Raw genomic sequence first — 17,836 nt, 5'->3', positions numbered from 1 at the left:
ACAGTTCGGTCGGGGCGCCTGCACAGCAAGGGAAGGATCTAGGAGAGGTAGTGTGACCTTCCACACGTTACACTCTCCCAGTGAGAGTCCGCGCTGCCAGGTGAAAAGAAGCGGTGGGCTGGGTACACGTGTCGGAGGAAGCATGTGATAGTCTCCGCCCTCCCAGACCGATGGTAGGGGGTAGAGTGTGCAACGACCAGGAAGGGGATTGGGAATTGGCATAACGACTAACATTGGGAGGGGAGAAAAACGGAAAAAGAAGGGGGTAAAAGATAAAAAAAATATATATATTTAAATAGATTGTTAGCGATAATTAGGCCAGTCAGCCAGTAACCTTCTGAAAAACAATAGCAGAGAGAAGCGCTCTGTTGACATTTAGACAGGGGTGTATTGCACCACTTGTGAGATTGTCTACCCTTTATGTGACAGCATAAAGTTCATGGTCAATGTAAATTTTTTATAAAGGTTACAGAGGTTATTTCTTAATGTTCTGAAGACAAATCCCTGGTGTTGTAGTCGAGAGTCAACCGAGAGTCGAGACCAGAGTGTATCAAGTCCGAGTCAAGACCAAGACCAGAGTGTATCAAGTCAGAGTCGAGACCAGAGTGTATCAAGTCCGAGTCAAGACCAGAGTGATTAATTTAACATGAAAGAAGAAAGAAAACACCACTTGCAGCACCTTTAATAAACAGGTAGTGGATCTCCTGGTCTGTGATCCTGTTATTACAGCTCCAGGGCATGTAGAGGAAAGAACCATTTACTAATGGAACCCGGCTCCCCTGCTCCCCATTCAATAACAATAAACTCATGAACAAACAAAAAGCCATAAACATGCTTTCTGGCACTTTCCACATTTTCCATTTATTGGAAACTATGTGATCAAATATTCATGGAGTTGCTATGGAAACATGATAAAGTTTCACTTTTTCTTTTTATACAGTTAGAGGAGTAGCCAGCACTCACGGAAAGGTCCTTTAGGTACTTTCATTTAAGTATGGGCAGCGACCGAACACAATGTACGTGTTTCAGCTATCAGCCTTCCTCAGCGTTGTACTGGAACATTCATTGTACATGTCTGAAGGTATAAGCTATATGGACTGTTTAAGGTGTCCAACCCACAGACTTCTATATAAGAGGCACTTACACTTTTATCCGGTATAATGCTGAGGAAGGCCGATTGCTGAAATGCATCCATTACGCTTGGTCGCCGCCTGTGCTTAAATTTAAGTACCCAGAGGACATTTCCGTGAGTGCGGACTATTTCTAGCCTGTCTGGACCGTGCACCCGGTAAGAAACTATTGGAAGATGTTTGAGTCGCGTTGAGTTTGATAGTGCAGCCGTAGGTCTAATCCTCTCTAATCATGAATAGATTGATTCAAAAGACAACGATCCAACTGACGCTATCTCAAGCCCCACCCTATTTTCGTGATACTCCAATCACGACTGTTGCTTAGCAGGATTGTTTACGAGGATCAAGAAAAGAGGGCGGGGCTTGAGATAGGTCAATTCAATCCACACAATGTACATATATCAATTCAGATTGTTAATATTCTGCTAGATATTTTACTGTATCACATTGAATTGTAGCCTAACAACATTTGTGATATTGCTGAAATATGTAATCACTGCCTTCAGAATTGTAATTGTACCATGGTGACGCCCTGAGGGTTACACTCATTGGTCATTTCAACCTGAACATTAAACCAAGTGGAGAAATTCTAAATAAAAAAGATAGTTTCTCCATTAGTAGACATGGGATACTTCAAACAGTGAGAGCAGTAAGAGGTTTCAGAAGAAGCAGAGGTTGCAGAAGCAGAAGAAGGTTTCAGACGTAGAATGTTTCAGAAGTAGAATGTTTCAGAAGCAGAATATTTCAGAAGCAGAAGGTTTCAGAAGAAGCAGAAACATGTTTCAGAAGAAACAGAAGAAGGTTTAAAAAACAGAAGAGGGTTTCAGAAAGTTTCAGAAGCAGAAGGTGTCAGAAGCAGAAGATTTGAGAAGAAGGTTTCAGAAGCAGAAGGTTTCAGAAGCAGAAGATTTGAGAAGAAGGTTTCAGAAGCAGACGATTTCAGACGAAGCAGAAGGTTTCAGAAGCAGAAGATTTGAGAAGAAGGTTTCAGAAGCAGACGATTTCAGACGAAGCAGAAGGTTTCAGAAGCAGACGATTTCAGATGAAGCAGAAGGTTTCAGAAGCAGACGATTTCAGATGAAGCAGAAGGTTTCAGACGCAGAAGGTTTCAGAAGAAGCAGAAGAAGGTTTCAGAAGAAGCAGAAGTTTTCAGGAGTCTCAAAGCCATGGATGAGCCGGAACAGTTGTGTTAATGCAGGCAACATCCAAACCAAACAGTACACCATGAGCCGACCAACTGTATAAATACACTGCAGTGTCTCATCTAAAGGAAGGGGAAGAGCTCCAACAAAAGGCTCCCTGTTGTGAGCACTTTAGTTTTAAGTCAGAAAAATTATGGCAGAATAAAAAAAAGACAAAAAAAAATTCTGCATTAGAACTACTGGCACGATTAAATGCCAATGAATTTTTTTTTTTACTAGGGAGGCACAATATTCATCTCCTTTACAAGTGTGAGGATAACAGAGCAACTAAGGCATTAAAAGCATCCGGTTGGCTTAATGACTCCAGCCACAGGGGAAATGCTTGGAGTAGACTCATAATTGAGCCTGTGATAGTCTTGGCTTCTCTGATAGAGGCTCCCTAACAGGCTGAGCAAAATTAACTGCATCGTAATCAGCGAGACTTGGAACGGGCCGAGGTGGAAAATATAAGAGAAAAACATACAAATAAAAAGTGGAAGAACCAAAGGAAGTACTTATCATTATGAATGATTCATTCTCGGGCACCGGTTTTTGGTGATTATGTGGTTCCCATGGATACCACATTCTGAATCCTGCGTGATAAGAATCGCTATCAATCTAGAATCACCCGTTGGACAATGTGCAATAGTGCTCATCTATCTTAATTTATTGATCTATTTTACTGCTGGCTCCCTTTTTAACTTGCAATTTAAGTTCCGACGTCATTGTTTGTTCACCTCATTGCTCTGCTCCAATAAATTAACATTTGAACTTGTTTGACTCCTTTATTGTGTGTCCATTTTATGTGAGAGTCAGTCAGTCAGTCAGTAGCTTGAACTGTCCAGGAACTCTGATAGCAGTTAATAAACAGCCAGGACGAAAGTGCCCGACAGGTCTATTAATGTGTCTCTCTGTCATCCTCTCCCCACCAAGTATGTCTCTGCATCGCAGGCGGTGCATGTAAAATGTGGGGGGTATCAGAGTAAATCCAGTGAAGTGGCTACTTCTTATCCTCCCAGAAGACGTGTACGACGCGCCTACGCTTGATGCGCCGTATCAGTCACTCCACCACCGCAGATGGCTGGCCCTCCTCGCGGAGAGGCACGAGAGGCCCGGTGGACTAATCACAACGCTGGCCGGCCCTCGAAACATAAAAGCCAGGGTTTTTCTACGGAAAATAAACACCCGCCGTAAATTTTAAATAATTTCACGGGACGATCACAGATGGCACGGTGGAGGAGGAAACCCCTACTGCACAAACTCTCCCTGCGTGTCCCAAAACGCTTTGACACATTGCCATGATGCCTTCGACACTTTTACGGGAGGAAAAAAAGAGAGAAAATAAGTCCCACAGCCGGTTAAGAAAGCAAATGAAAAACTAGGGCTGTCCCCGACTAAGGATTTGGATAGTCGACTTTGATTGGCCGAAATTAGCCGATAGTCGACTATGATATTTTTTTTTTGAAAAAATAAAAGTATAATTTTTTTTGTATCATTCCATTTGGGCTGCGGGGGTGCTTAATGTCTGAAGGAGTCGACGGAAGGCTTATTGTCCTCTGGGAAAGCATGCAATTGGTCCACTGATGGATACATCTTGATATTTGTCTAGTCTAGTGTGTTCATTAGATGGGTGAAATCCTCTTTCAGTGCCTCTGTGCCTGTTTTCTTGGCAGTTAGCCTCTGGTATGCGTGCTATTAGCGTTAGCCACGCTTCTAGGCCTCTTTTCTTTTGGAAAAAATTTAAAAAAGAATTCGTCGATTAGTCGACTATTCGACTAATAGGGGTCAGCCCTATGAAAAACATGACTTGAGACCGAGTTTTGGAGGTTTATGCATTAACCGACAGGTATAGCGTGGGTTTTTGCACCCCTCGCACTGGTGACAAAACACACAAAACGACGATAATGGTGATAAATCCTACAATCCCTCAATTCTATCATGATGACACTGATGTTGGCAGAGTTGGATAAAACATCGTCATCTCACCTCTCAATAAGCTGGTTTTGTGATTTTATTTGATTTATTAACACATTGGTTGACAGCAGGGGGTGCGCAATTTATCGCTTGAGTGCCAGCGCTTTAGTCAATGAGAGGACGAGCACATTTGCGAACGCATAAACTATATCTTAAATTATGGCTATGTGTCTAATACACCCGTCGCTTATCAATAACTTGCTTGCAGTCAACATGTACGAAACAGATTGTTTTTTCATCAGTACATTTCCGTTTTATACCGTTCTGAATATGAGTATAGTTTTGAAGATTTCTAGTGATTCCAGAAAAATCCGCGAAAATAGCTCTTTAGTGGAATACACAAAACACGTTGTCATTTTTCGGCCTATTTATGAATCGTTTTCAAATAAACGCTAGATTGGGCGGCTAAGTGGCACTCACCACTAACGCAGGAGATGCTGGGTTCGAGCCCAGCTCTCTGCGTTGCTACCGGCTTGGCTGGTCGTTCATACTAATACAATTGTCAGTATTAGGGGGTGGGAAAGCCGGTGGATGGGGATCGGACGTTGTGGACAGCGACTCCTACAGGTCGGTTGGTGCACCTGTAAAGCAGAATCAGGAAGTATCAGGGGCAGTGTGAGCCTCCCACGCGTTACTCCTCACCACTGAGAGATCGCGCTGTTCAGGTGAAAAGATGCGACAGCTGCCTCCTCGTGTACCGGAGGGGACACGTGATGCAAGGCTTGGTCCTCACTGCAGCCGACCAGTGGGAGGCATGGTCTAACAACGTTCGAGACAGGGGAGGGTAGAATTGGATAATACGAAAATTGGAATGGGAGAAAAATAGAAAAAATGGGGAGAAAAAGTAGATAAAAAAAAAAGAACGCTAGATTATCGATAGTATATGTGTACGCTAGAGAAGCGGGCTGAAAAATCGATTATCTATGCCCTGCCTGGCGCTAACGTTACGCACACACACATACGAGACACGTTGTGAACGCTGTGAAAAAAAACTCTGATTACCCCAATACTGGTAAAATAAAGTCCTTACCTCACATCAGATGTTCTGCAAAAAGATGAATCCAATTCCTGATCGCCATTCCAAATATCGATCGCGTTTATTGATCTAACATTATACCTCGAAACACATAATCGACGCTTCTTCCAGTTCCCTCAGTGGATGCAATAGTCTCAGGTTACATGTGTCAGAAGTCAAATGTGGAATCCGGAGTTTTTTTTTCTGATGCAAGTCCCATTGACTCCATTCCAATGGGTGCAATACCATCCGGGAGACGATAGGGGGCGGTATTTGCCCTTTTCGAGCTCAGAGCCAGTCCCAATGATAACGTGAGGCTGGATGGATAAAAAATGAATGGATATCGCTAATAAAAGAAATAACGATTAAATAACGAGATTTCTCGTCATTGGCACTCAACGCATGGCGGCAAACAACGAGATTTCTCGTCGTTGGCACCCAATGTGTTAAAGAGATAGGGATCCAAATCTAACAGATGGTGAAATTTCATGAAAATGACAGATGAGAAAAGATTCAATGCCAAATTGACATCACACAAGCCTGCAGTGCACACACACCCTCACACTCCCTGTCTCTCCCTCTCCCTCTCCCTCTCCCTCTCCCTCTCTCTCTCTCTCTCTCTCTCTCTCTCTCTCTCTCTCTCTCTCTCAAACACACACAATAAAATGAGCATGAGTGCACTGCATACTGCATACTCATTGCTCTCACTCACACACACATTTTTCTCTTACATGAATAAATGAATGAATGAAAACTTTATTTAACAGATTGCAGAATGGGTACAATATAGTACAGCTCAATACACACAATTGTTAAGGGGATGCAGACCAGAGAAAGACGTTTGTCTCGTTTACTATCTCTGTCTCTCTCTCTCTCACACACATTTAGAATCTTTATTTATGTCCACATAAATACAATGTCTAAAGGACACAAATAGTATCAGTGCAATTGGACATTGTGGGCCCAAATTGGCAATGGCAATCAAAGTTACACACACACACATAGGATGATGAACCAGACAAGTAGCATACAGCTCATGGGTACAGATAGCAGCGTCTTCTCCAAATTGCACCGCTGCCAATAATAGCTGACTGAGCAATATCTTGCTAACTGTTTGGCTCTTCCCTTCGGAAGACCGGCCATCTGAACACCCAACTTATGAACATGACCCAGGCTACAGTCGTAGCCCAGTTGTGATATGGTATGGTATACACACACACACACCTCACACACACCTCTCTGACAGATGACAAAATATTCAATGCCAAATTGACATCACACAAGCCTGCACGCACACCCTCACACTCTCCGTGTCTCTCTCTCTCCGTGTCTCTCTCTCTCCGTGTCTCTCTCTCTCCGTCTCTCTCTCTCTCTCTCTCTCTCTCTCTCTCTCTCTCTCTCTCTCTCTCTCTCTCAAACAGACACACAAGAACATGAGCATGGGTGCATACTCATTGCTCTCACTCACACACACACATAGGTGCATGCTCTCTCTCTCTCTGTCTCTCTCTCTCACACACATTTAGAATATGTATTTATGTCCACATAAATACAATGTCTAAAGGACACAAATATTATCAGTGCAATTGGACATTGTGGGCTATTCTGTTACATTCGTGCCCAAATTGGCAATGGCAATCAAAGTTAGTACTCACCCCACTGTAGAGGGGCCAGCTGCAGGTGCTCCAGGACCAGTTGGTTGAGGACTCCCTCCACGCTGGTCTCCCCCTGGCGCCTCAGGGACGGGTGGGGTGCTGGTTAAGGACTACAGCAGCATCCCTCCATGGATAAACTAACACAGTGAACTTTATTCACACAACAACAGAGCATTTCATCCTGCTGTAAATGAGCCGGAAGGTGCATGCGTAGCAGATTGGGAAAAGGTTAAGCAGCACAAATACAGTGATAGAGAGAGGTACAGAACAAGAGAGAGGGAGAGATAGATAAAGAGAGAGAGAGAGAGATAGGGCAAATAAAGAGCGAGGGATGAGAGAGATAAAGAGAGAGAGAGAGAGGGCAGATAAGGAGATATAGGGAGAGAGGGGGAACAGAGAAAGAGATGGAGGGAGAGAGATAAAGAGAGATGGGGCAGAGAAAGATAGGGAGGATATAGAGATAAAGAGAGAGCGGGGAGATAAAGAGAGGGAGGGAGAGAGGGGGAACAGAGAAATAGATGGAGAGAGAGATAAATAGAGAGGGGGCAGAGAAAGATAGGGAGGATATAGAGATAAAGAGAGAGCGGGGAGATAAAGAGAGGGAGGGAGAGAGGGAGCAGAGCGAGAGAGGGATGAGAGCGATAGAGGGAGGAGAGAGAGATAAAGAGAGTGAGGGCAGATACAGAGAGAGGTATATATAGAGAGAGATAGTAAGGACAGATAAAGAGAGGGAGATGGAGATATAGAGAGAGTGAGGGCAGATAAAGAGAGAGGGGATATAGAGAGAGAGGGCAGATAAAGAGAGAGAGGGCAGATAAAGAGAGAGGGAGAGCTATAGAGAGAGAGGGCAGATAAAGAGAGAGGGAGAGGGAGATATAGAGATAGTGAGGGCAGATAAAGAGAGGGAGATATAGATAGAGAGTGAGGGCAGATAAATAGAGGGAGATCTATAGAGAGAGGGCAGATAAAGAGAGATATCAGATAGATAGAGAGAGGGGGAGGGAGATAAAGAGAGAGAGAGAGCAGATAAAGATAGAGGGGGAGGGGGCGGCTAGGTGGTGTAGTGGGCAAGGCACTCGCCACCAATGTGGAGACGCTGGGTTCGCGTGTTCGAATCCAGCTCTCCACATTGTTTTCAGTTTAGCTGGTCGTCCGCAGTAATACACATTGGCCGTATTACGGGGAGGGAAACTGAAGGGTGGGGGATCGAACGTTGTGAACAAGCGACTCCTACAAGTCGGTTGGTGCGCCTGCGCAGTAGAATCAGGAAGTGTCGGGGGCAGCGTGAGCCTCCCACGCGTTACTCCTCGACACCGAGAGATCGAGCTGCGCAGGTGAAAAGATGCGACTGCTGTTACCTCAAGTACCGGAGGGGACTTGTGCTATGTATGACTTAGTCCACATTGCAGCCGGCTTGTGGGAGGCAAGAAACAGCGTTCGTGACAGGGGAGGGTTGAATTGGATGATACGAAATTGGGATGGGAGAAAATATAGAAAATGGGAGAAAAAGTGGATCAAAAAAAAGATAGAGGGGGAGGGAGATAAAGAGAGAGAGAGAGCAGATAAAGATAGATGGGGAGGGAGATAAATAGAGAGAGGGAGCAGAGAAAGAGAGGCAGGGGATAGAGATAAAGAGATATAGGGCAGAGAAAGAGAGAAGGGGAGAGATATGAGATATAAAGAGAGAGATGAGAGCGATAAAGAGAAATGGAGATATAGAGTGATGACAGATACAGAGAGAGGGATATCTATAGAGAGAGGGCAGATAAAGAGAGATATCAGATAGATAGAGGGGAGGGAGATAAAGAGAGAGAGAGAGCAGATAAAGATAGAGGGGGAGGGAGATAAAGAGAGAGAGAGAGCAGATAAAGAGAGAGGGGGAGGGAGATAAAGAGAGAGGAGCAGAGAAAGAGAGGCAGGATATAGAGATAAATAGATAGAGGGCAGAGAAAGGGAGGAGATAAAGAGAGAAGGAGGAGATAGATAAAGAGAGAGGGGGCAGATACAGAGATAGGGAGAGGGGGAGCAGAGAAAGGGAGAGGGAGGAGAGAGAGAGAGAGAGAGATAGAGATAGAGAAGAGAGAGAGAGAGAGAGAGAGAGAGAGAGAGAGAGAGAGAGAGAGAGAGAGAGAGAGAGAGAGAGAGAGAGAGAGAGAGAGGGAGGAGATAGATAAAGAGAGAGGGGGCAGATACAGAGATAGGGGAGAGGGGGAGCAGAGAAAGGGAGAGGGAGGAGAGAGAGAGAGGGAGGGAGAGATAAAGAGAGAGAGGCATAAGAGATAAAGAGAGAGAGAGGGCAGATAAAGAGAGAGATAGAGAGCGAGCCGATATAGATAGGGGGAGGGAGATAAAGAGAGAGAGGGAGCACAGAGAGATAGGGAGGAGAGAGATAAAGAGAGAGGTGATAGATAAAGAGATAGGGAGAGAGGGGTGAGCAAAGAAAAAGAGGGAGAGATAGAGAGGAGGTGGAGAGAGAGGAGGAGAGGGCAGATAAAGAGGGAGAGGGATAGAGAGAGAAAGATAGAGAATAGAGAGAGATAGAGAGATAGAGAGAGAGAGAGAGAGAGAGAGAGAGAGGAGAGAGAGAGAGAGAGAGAGAGAGAGAGAGAGAGAGAGAGAAGAGAGAAGAGAGAGAGAGAGAGAGAGAGAGAGAGAGAGAGAGAGAGAGAGAGAGAGACACACACACACATGTGATGTGTTAATATTCTCCAGTTGTGTTGTGACTTGGCTGCTGTCCAGAGCCAGAACCAGAGCCGGACCATAATAGTCCAGTGCTCCCTAGCGACTCTGTAGCTGGAGGATCTGGCTCTGTAAAGAGACCCCCCTCGCCAAGCGTACTGTCAGGGACCAGAGACTATACTGGTGCACTCAGAATCCATGCTACCATGGTTACCACAATGATCAGTCAAAGGTCTCCGAATGTAAATGCATTTCCGTCTATATTTATCAATTCTCTCCCCGACGGGAACACGCTCTTTTGGGGAATATGCAACGTACATTCATCTTTTTCCAACGCAGTTATCATATGAACACTTTTAATTGAATAAAAATGGCAGCTCATGCATACTTCACAGACACACTATTACGTGCTCTGGTTTCACATTTCTATTTAGTCATTTAGCTGATGCTTTTATCCAAAATGTCAACAAGAGAGGTACCTTTCTGGCAGCTATGGGTCAATTAGTAACAAGCTGTTACACTCTGAGTGCATAGTAGTATAGACATATTAGCGGTAGGGTAATTATTTTACATTTCAGATATTGATTGAAGAAGTGTGTTTTTAGTCGACGGGTCTTGAGGGTGTGTAGTTGTGTGTAGATGGGTTAGGCGCAGAGACTCTATTGCATCGGCGACTGAGAAAATACATTGCATGTGTGTGTGTGTATCCCGTGTGTGTGTGCCGCTCCAATTGCATGTCCAGTTTGTTGGATGCCGATTAAAGACCCCCTAAAGAGTCCTGCATTATTATTATTATTATTATTATTATTATTATTATTATTATTATTATTATTATTATTATGTAGTTAGAAGATGCAGAGCGTAGGGGTCTTGAGGGTGTGTAGTTAGAAGATGTAGAGTGTAGGGGTCTTGAGGGTGTGTAGTTAGAAGATGCAGAGCGTAGGGGTCTTGAGGGTGTGTAGTTAGAAGATGTAGAGCGTAGGCGTTTTGAGGGTGTGTAGTAAGAAGATGTAGAGTGTAGGGGTCTTGAGGGTGTAGTAAGAAGATGTAGAGTGTAGAGGTCTTGAGGGTGTGTAGTTAGAAGATGCAGAGCGTAGGGGTCTTGAGGGTGTGTAGTTAGAAGATACAGAGTGTAGAGGTCTTGAAGGTGTGTAGTTATAAGATGCAGAGTGTAGGGTCTTGAGGGTGTGTAGTAAGAAGATGTAGAGCGTAGGGGTCTTGAGGGTGTGTAGTTAGAAGATGTAGAGTGTAGGGGTCTTGATGGTGTGTAGTTAGAAGATGCAGAGCGTAGGGGTCTTGATGGTGTGTAGTAAGAAGATGCAGAGCGTAGGGGTCTTGAGGGTGTGTAGTTAGAAGATACAGAGTGTAGAGGTCTTGAAGGTGTGTAGTTAAAAGATGTGGAGCGTAGGGGTCTTGAGGGTGTGTAGTAAGAAGATGTAGAGCGTAGGGTCTTGAGGGTGTGTAGTTAGAAGATGTAGAGTGTAGGGGTCTTGACGGTGTGTAGTTAGAAGATGCAGAGCGTAGGGTCTTGAGGGTGTGTAGTAAGAAGATGCAGAGCGTAGGGGTCTTGAGGGTGTGTAGTTAGAAGATGTAGAGAGTAGGGGTTTTGAGGTGTGTAGTAAGAAGATGCAGAGCGTAGGGGTCTTGAGGGTGTGTAGTAAGAAGATGCAGAGCGTAGGGGTCTTGAGGGTGTGTAGTTAGAAGATGTAGAGCGTAGGGGTTTTGAGGGTGTGTAGTTAGAAGATGCAGAGCGTAGAGTCTTGAGGGTATGTAGTTAGAAGATGCAGAGCGTAGGGGTCTTGAGGGTATGTAGTTAGAAGATGCAGAGCGTAGGGGTCTTGAGGGTATGTAGTTAGAAGATGCAGAGTGTAGGGGTCTTGAGGGTGTGTAGTTAAAAGATACAGAGCGTAGGGGTCTTGAGGGTGTGTAGTTAGAAGATGTAGAGCGTAGGGTCTTGAGGGTGTGTAGTTAGAAGATACAGAGTGTAGGGTCTTGAGGGTGTGTCGTTAGAAGATGCAGAGCGTAGGGGTCTTGAGGGTGTGTAGTTAGAAGATGCAGAGCGTAGGGGTCTTGATGGTGTGTAGTTAGAAGATGTAGAGCGTAGGGGTCTTGAGGGTGTTTAGTTAGAAGATGCAGAGCGTAGGGGTCTTGAAGGTGTAGTTAAAAGATGCAGAGCGTAGGGGTCTTGAGGGTGTGTAGTTAGAAGATGCAGAGCGTAGGGGTCTTGAGGGTGTGTAGTTACAAGATGTAGAGCGTAGGGGTCTTGAGGGTGTGTAGTTAGAAGATGTAGATCGTAGGGGTCTTGAGGGTGTGTAGTTAGAAGATGTAGAGCGTAGGGGTCTTGAGGGTGTGTAGTTAGAAGATGTAGAGCGTAGGGGTCTTGAGGGTGTGTAGTTAGAAGATGCAGAGCATAGGGGTCTTGATGGTGTGTAGTTAGAAGATGTAGAGCGTAGGGTCTTGAGGGTGTGTAGTTAGAAGATGCAGAGCGTAGGGGTCTTGAAGGTGTAGTTAAAAGATGCAGAGTGTAGGGGTCTTGGGGTGTGTAGTTAGACGATGCAGAGTGTAGCGGTCTTGAGGGTGTGTAGTTAGAAGATGCAGAGCGTAGGGGCTTGAGGGTGTGTAGTTAAAAGATGCAGAGTGTAGGGGTCTTGAGGGTGTGTAGTTAAAAGATGCAGAGCGTAGGGGTCTTGAGGGTGTGTAGTTAGAAGAGGCAGAGCGTAGGGGTATTGAGGGTGTGTCGTTAGAAGATGCAGAGCGTAGGGGTCTTGAGGGTGTGTAGTTAGAAGATACAAAGTGTAGGGGTATTGAGGGTGTAGTTAGAAGATGCAGAGTGTAGGGGTCTTGAGGGTGTGTAGTTAGAAGATGCAGAGCGTAGGGTCTTGAGGGTGATACAAAGATACAAAGGTGTGTCGTTAGAAGATGCAGAGCGTAGGGGTCTTGAGGGTGTGTAGTTAGAAGATGTAGAGCGTAGGGGTCTTGAGGGTGTGTAGTTAGAAGATGTAGATTGTAGCGGTCTTGAGGTGTGTAGTTAGAAGATGTAGAGCGTAGGGGTCTTGAGGGTGTGTAGTTAGAAGATGTAGAGCGTAGGGGTCTTGATGGTGTGTAGTTAGAAGATACAAAGTGTAGGGTTCTTGAGGGTATGTAGTTAGAAGATGCAGAGTGTAGGGGTCTTGAGGGTGTGTAGTTAGAAGATGCAGAGTGTAGGGGTCTTGATGGTGTAGTTAGAAGATGCAGAGCGTAGGGGCTTGAGGGTGTGTAGTTAAAAGATGCAGAGCGTAGGGGTCTTGAGGGTGTGTAGTTAAAGATGCAGAGCGTAGGGGTCTTGAGGGTGTAGTTAGAAGATGCAGAGCGTAGAGGTCTTGAGGGTGTAGTTAAAAGATGCAGAGCGTAGGGGTCTTGAGGGTGTGTAGTTAGAAGATGCAGAGCGTAGGGGTCTTGAGGGTGTAGTTAGAAGATGCAGAGCGTAGGGGTCTTGAGGGTGTGTAGTTAAAAGATGCAGAGCGATCAAGACACAAGACTGCAGCACCAAGTTTCACACTGTTTCGTGAACATTGTTACTCAGCTGAAAGAATTGTACCCTTCCTGCTCACGTGTTGTACATAACTGTACGTTGCTTTGGATAAAAGCGTCATCTAAAATGACTAAATGACAACTTACAAGTTCTGTACAACAGGTCAGCAGGAAGGGTACAACTCCTTCAGCTGAGTAACAATGTTCGTCAAACTGTTGATATACTTGGGTGCTACAGTCTTGAGTGCATAGTAGTAAAGACATAATTAGCATAGTAGGAATAGGCAAGGAAGATTACTTAGTGGAAAAGTGTATGATAGTAAAAACCAGTACGAAGGTTATTTGTTGTTTTTTTCTTCTTTCTTCATTTCAGATATTGATAAACACAACGCAGAAACTACACGAACACAGATGAAGAGGTGATACTGGCTGATTATGGTAGAAATCTAACAGTATGTATGTATGTATGTATGTATGTATGTATGTATGTATGTATGTATGTATGTATGTATGTATGTATGTATGTATGTATGTAGTAGTTAGTAGTAGTAGTAGTATGTATGTATGTATGTATGTATGTATGTACAATGTATGTATGTATGCATGTACAGTATGCATGTATGTATGTATGCATGTATGTATGTATGTATGTATGTATGTGTATGTATGTATGTATGTATGTATGTATGTATGTATGTATGTAGTATGTATGTATGTACAGTTATGTATGTATGTATGTATGTATGTATGTATGTATGTATGTATGTATCGTATGTATGTATGTATGTATGTACAGTATGTATGTATGTATGTATGTACAGTATGTATGTATGTATTAGTATGTACTGTATGTATGTATGTATGTACAGTATGTATGTATGTATGTACAGTATGTACGTATGTATGTATGTATGTACAGTATGTATGTATGTATGTATGCATGTACAGTATGTATGTATGTATGTATGTATGTATGTACAGTATGCTATGTATGTATGTATGTATGTATGTATGCATGTATGTATGTACAGTATGAGTATGTATGTATGTATGTATGTATGTATGTATGTACAGTATGTATGTATGTATGTATGTATGTATGTATGTATGGACAGTATGCATGTATGTGTGTATGTACAGTATGTATGTATGTATGTATGTATGTATGTATGTATGTATGTATGTACAGTATGTATGTATGTATGTATGTACAGTATGTATGTATGTATGTATGTACAGTATGCATGTATGTATGTATGTATGTATGTATGTATGTATGTATGTATGTACAGTATGTATGTATGTATGTATGTATGTATGTATGTATGTATGTAGTAAGTATGTATGTATGTATGTATGTATGGACAGTATGCATGTATGTGTGTATGTACAGTATGTATGGTGTGTATGTACAGTATGTATGTATGTATGTATGTATGTATGTATGTATGTATGTACAGTATGTATGTATGTATGTATGTATGTACAGTATGTATGTATGTATGTATGTATGTATGTATGTATGTATGTATGTACAGTATGCATGTATGTATGTATGTATGTATGTATGTATGTATGTATGTACAGTATGTATGCATGCATGTATGTATGTATGTATGTATGTATGTATGTGCAGTATGTATGTATGTGTGTGTGTTTGTATGTGTGTGTTTGTATGTATGTATGTATGTATGTATCGTGTGTATGTATGTATTGTGTGTATGTATGTGTGTATGTATGTATGTATGTATGTATGTATGTATGTATGTATGTATGTATGTACAGTATGTATGTATGTATGTATGTATGTATGTATGTATGTATGTATGTATGTGTGTACAGTATGTATGTATGTATGTATGTATGTACAGTATGTATGTATGTATGTACAGTATGTATGTATGTATGTACAGTATGTGTAACTGAGGGTACAATTCCCTGACTGTATTAATCAAGTACTAGTATCATTAAACTACTACCATCTTGTACATTACTGGCCAATACCGTACAAAGGTATATCAGATTAGAACACTTCCACAATAACACGGTTTCCACACAAATACTAGTTTAGAATATTTATTACATCAAAGGGGGTATGATATACATTACTTTGGTATTACTTAGTTGCGCTTATAGGCAAAGAATGTGCGTAGGCAAGTCAATACTGAATATTAAGGATTATCTCTATGGTACTCTGGGAAAGGGTGTACTACCGGTTGTAAGCCAGCAGAGGGAGCAAAGCTCTATGCAAGTCATGGTTCACGGAGGCGATATCACCCCTGTGTCAGCAGGGATAGCAGCCTGGTCCCAGGGTGCGCGTCGTGCAGGTGAAAGCCGTGGAGTCTCTGGTACGACAGAGACGGGCTTGAGTGATGTCTTCACGGGCAGGTGTAGATCCCACGGTAGCAGTGGGGTAGGCGGTTCTCTGCTCCAGCAGCTTGGTCAAAGCAATGAAGAATAATAATCCTTGCCGGAAAGTGGCACTGCTGGCGGGTGTAAATCCTCCGTGGTGCGCGGTGTAGGTATCCTCCGGTGCGTGGTAGTGCACGGTTGAACTTGACGTTACTATCCTATTAGTACGCGGCAATAAATGCTCTATGTAGACGCACAATTACCCACTTCACGTGGTCTTTGACTCGTAATGAAGGTTTACTAATAAATAGCGAACGATACGTTAAACGAACGTATTAGGATAACACGAGACTCTATCTTGGGCGATGCGAGCCCTACTCTGCCCACGTTGCGTAGTGGGGAGAGACGTCACTTGGATAACTGAACTGAACGAGACTGAACGGGACAAGGGACTAAGAAGAGTTCTACATTTCTTGCGCCCTATTTATATGTACGGTGAACAAATAGTACCATTCATATTTCGCCAGCCGTATTCATGGGCAGAAGCTGGGCATGTACAGACATATCTCGTCGGTACCTTTGAAGTCAGCTCTAGGGGGTAAGGCACTGCGCCAGGGGATCGCTTCAATAGGAGAACGATTATTATGGTCTGTCCTGTAGACTAAGGGATATTCAGTGTATATTGTACCAAAGAATACACAAGGGATATCAAACGATATACAAATATTATACATGGGATCTCAGGCAATAAATATATATATTCGGTTTATCTGACCCTTTGTAACAGTATGTATGTATGTATGTATGTATGTATGTATGTATGTATGTATGTATGTATGTACAGTATGTATGTATGTATGTATGTATGTATGTATGTATGTATGTATGTATGTATGTATGTATGTACAGTATGTATGTATGTATGTATGTATGTATGTATGTATGTATGTATGTATGTATGTATGTATGTATGTATGTATGTATGTGTGTGTGTATGTATGTATGTATGTATGTATGTATGTATGTACAGTATGTATGTATGTATGTATGTATGTATGTATGTATGTATGTATGTATGTATGTATGTATGTATGTATGTATGTATGTATGTATGTGTGTGTGTGTGTGTATGTATGTATGTATGTATGTATGTATGTATGTATGTATGTATGTGTGTTTGTATGTACAGTATGTATGTATGTATGTATGTATGTATGTAAGTATGGTATGTACAGTATGTATGTATGTATGTAAGTAGTATGTATGTAGATGTACAGTAGTTGTATGTATGTATGTATGTATGTATGTAGTATGTATGTGTGTTTGTATGTACAGTATGTATGTATGTTATGTATGTATGTATGTACAGTATGTATGTATGTATGTATATATGTACAGTATGTATGTATGTATGTACAGTATGTATGTATGTATGTATGTATGTATGTATGTATGTATGTATGTATGTATGTACAGTATGTATGTATGTATGCATGTATGTATGTATGTATGTACGTATGTATGTATATGTATGTATGTATGTTATGTATGTATGTATGTATGTATGTATGTATGTATGTGTATGTATGTATGTATGTATGTAATGTATGTATGTGTGTGTGTGTATGTATGTATGTATGTACAGTATGTATGTATGTATGTATGTATGTATGTATGTATGTATGTATGTATGTACAGTATGTATGTATGTATGTATGCATGTATGTATGTACAGTATGTATGTATGTATGTATGTATGTATGTATGTATGTATGTATGTATGTATGTATGTATGTATGTATGTATGCATGCATGTATGTATGTATGTATGTATGTATGTATGTATGTATGTATGTATGTATGTATGTGTGTATGTGTGTATGTGTGTATGTATGTATGTATGTATGTATGTATGTATGTATGTATGTATGTATGTATGTATGTATGTGTGTATGTATGTATGTATGTATGTATGTATGTATGTATGTGTGTATGTGTGTATGTATGTATGTATGTATGTATGTATGTATGTATGTGTGTATGTATGTATACAGTAGCAGCAACTAGCAGCCAGCCGGGTCAACAGACAGACCAGCTCTTCTGAATAAAACATCTGCGAAGCTAAAACGTCCGCGGGTGACGTTCCTGTCGGAAGAAGCTGCAGACGGCAGGCAGCGGGACGCCGCGGTGGAGAACTCTACGGTGAACTACCGCGCGGACGCGGGCCTCATTATACCGCCGTGACGCGTGACGCTGGCGGACAGCGTCACCCGCGCCGCTTCCCCGCCTGCTCTGGAGGTAGAGCGGTCGTCTGGTAATCAGAAGGTTCCGGTTAGATTC

The 17,836-nt window shown here is 42.5% G+C and overlaps 1 protein-coding gene across 1 annotated transcript in view; it reads right to left on the bottom strand.

The window, feature by feature from the left end:
- Positions 1-17,836, bottom strand: part of trappc9 (trafficking protein particle complex subunit 9) — a 698,770-nt gene that overhangs the window by 121,552 nt on the left and 559,382 nt on the right. Inside the window, exon 21 of the mRNA XM_084311886.1 lies at positions 6,956-7,054. Within this exon, the coding sequence (XP_084168012.1) occupies positions 6,956-7,054 (99 nt within the window). The remainder of the gene's footprint in view (positions 1-6,955; positions 7,055-17,836) is intronic.

The sequence above is a fragment of the Notolepis coatsorum genome (genome assembly GCF_963971535.1).
Source record: "Notolepis coatsorum genome assembly, chromosome: 4".
NCBI classification, from domain to species: domain Eukaryota; kingdom Metazoa; phylum Chordata; class Actinopteri; order Aulopiformes; family Paralepididae; genus Notolepis; species Notolepis coatsorum.
The sequence above is the reverse complement of the archived record's forward strand: the minus strand, read 5'-3'. Positions and strand labels throughout refer to the sequence as shown.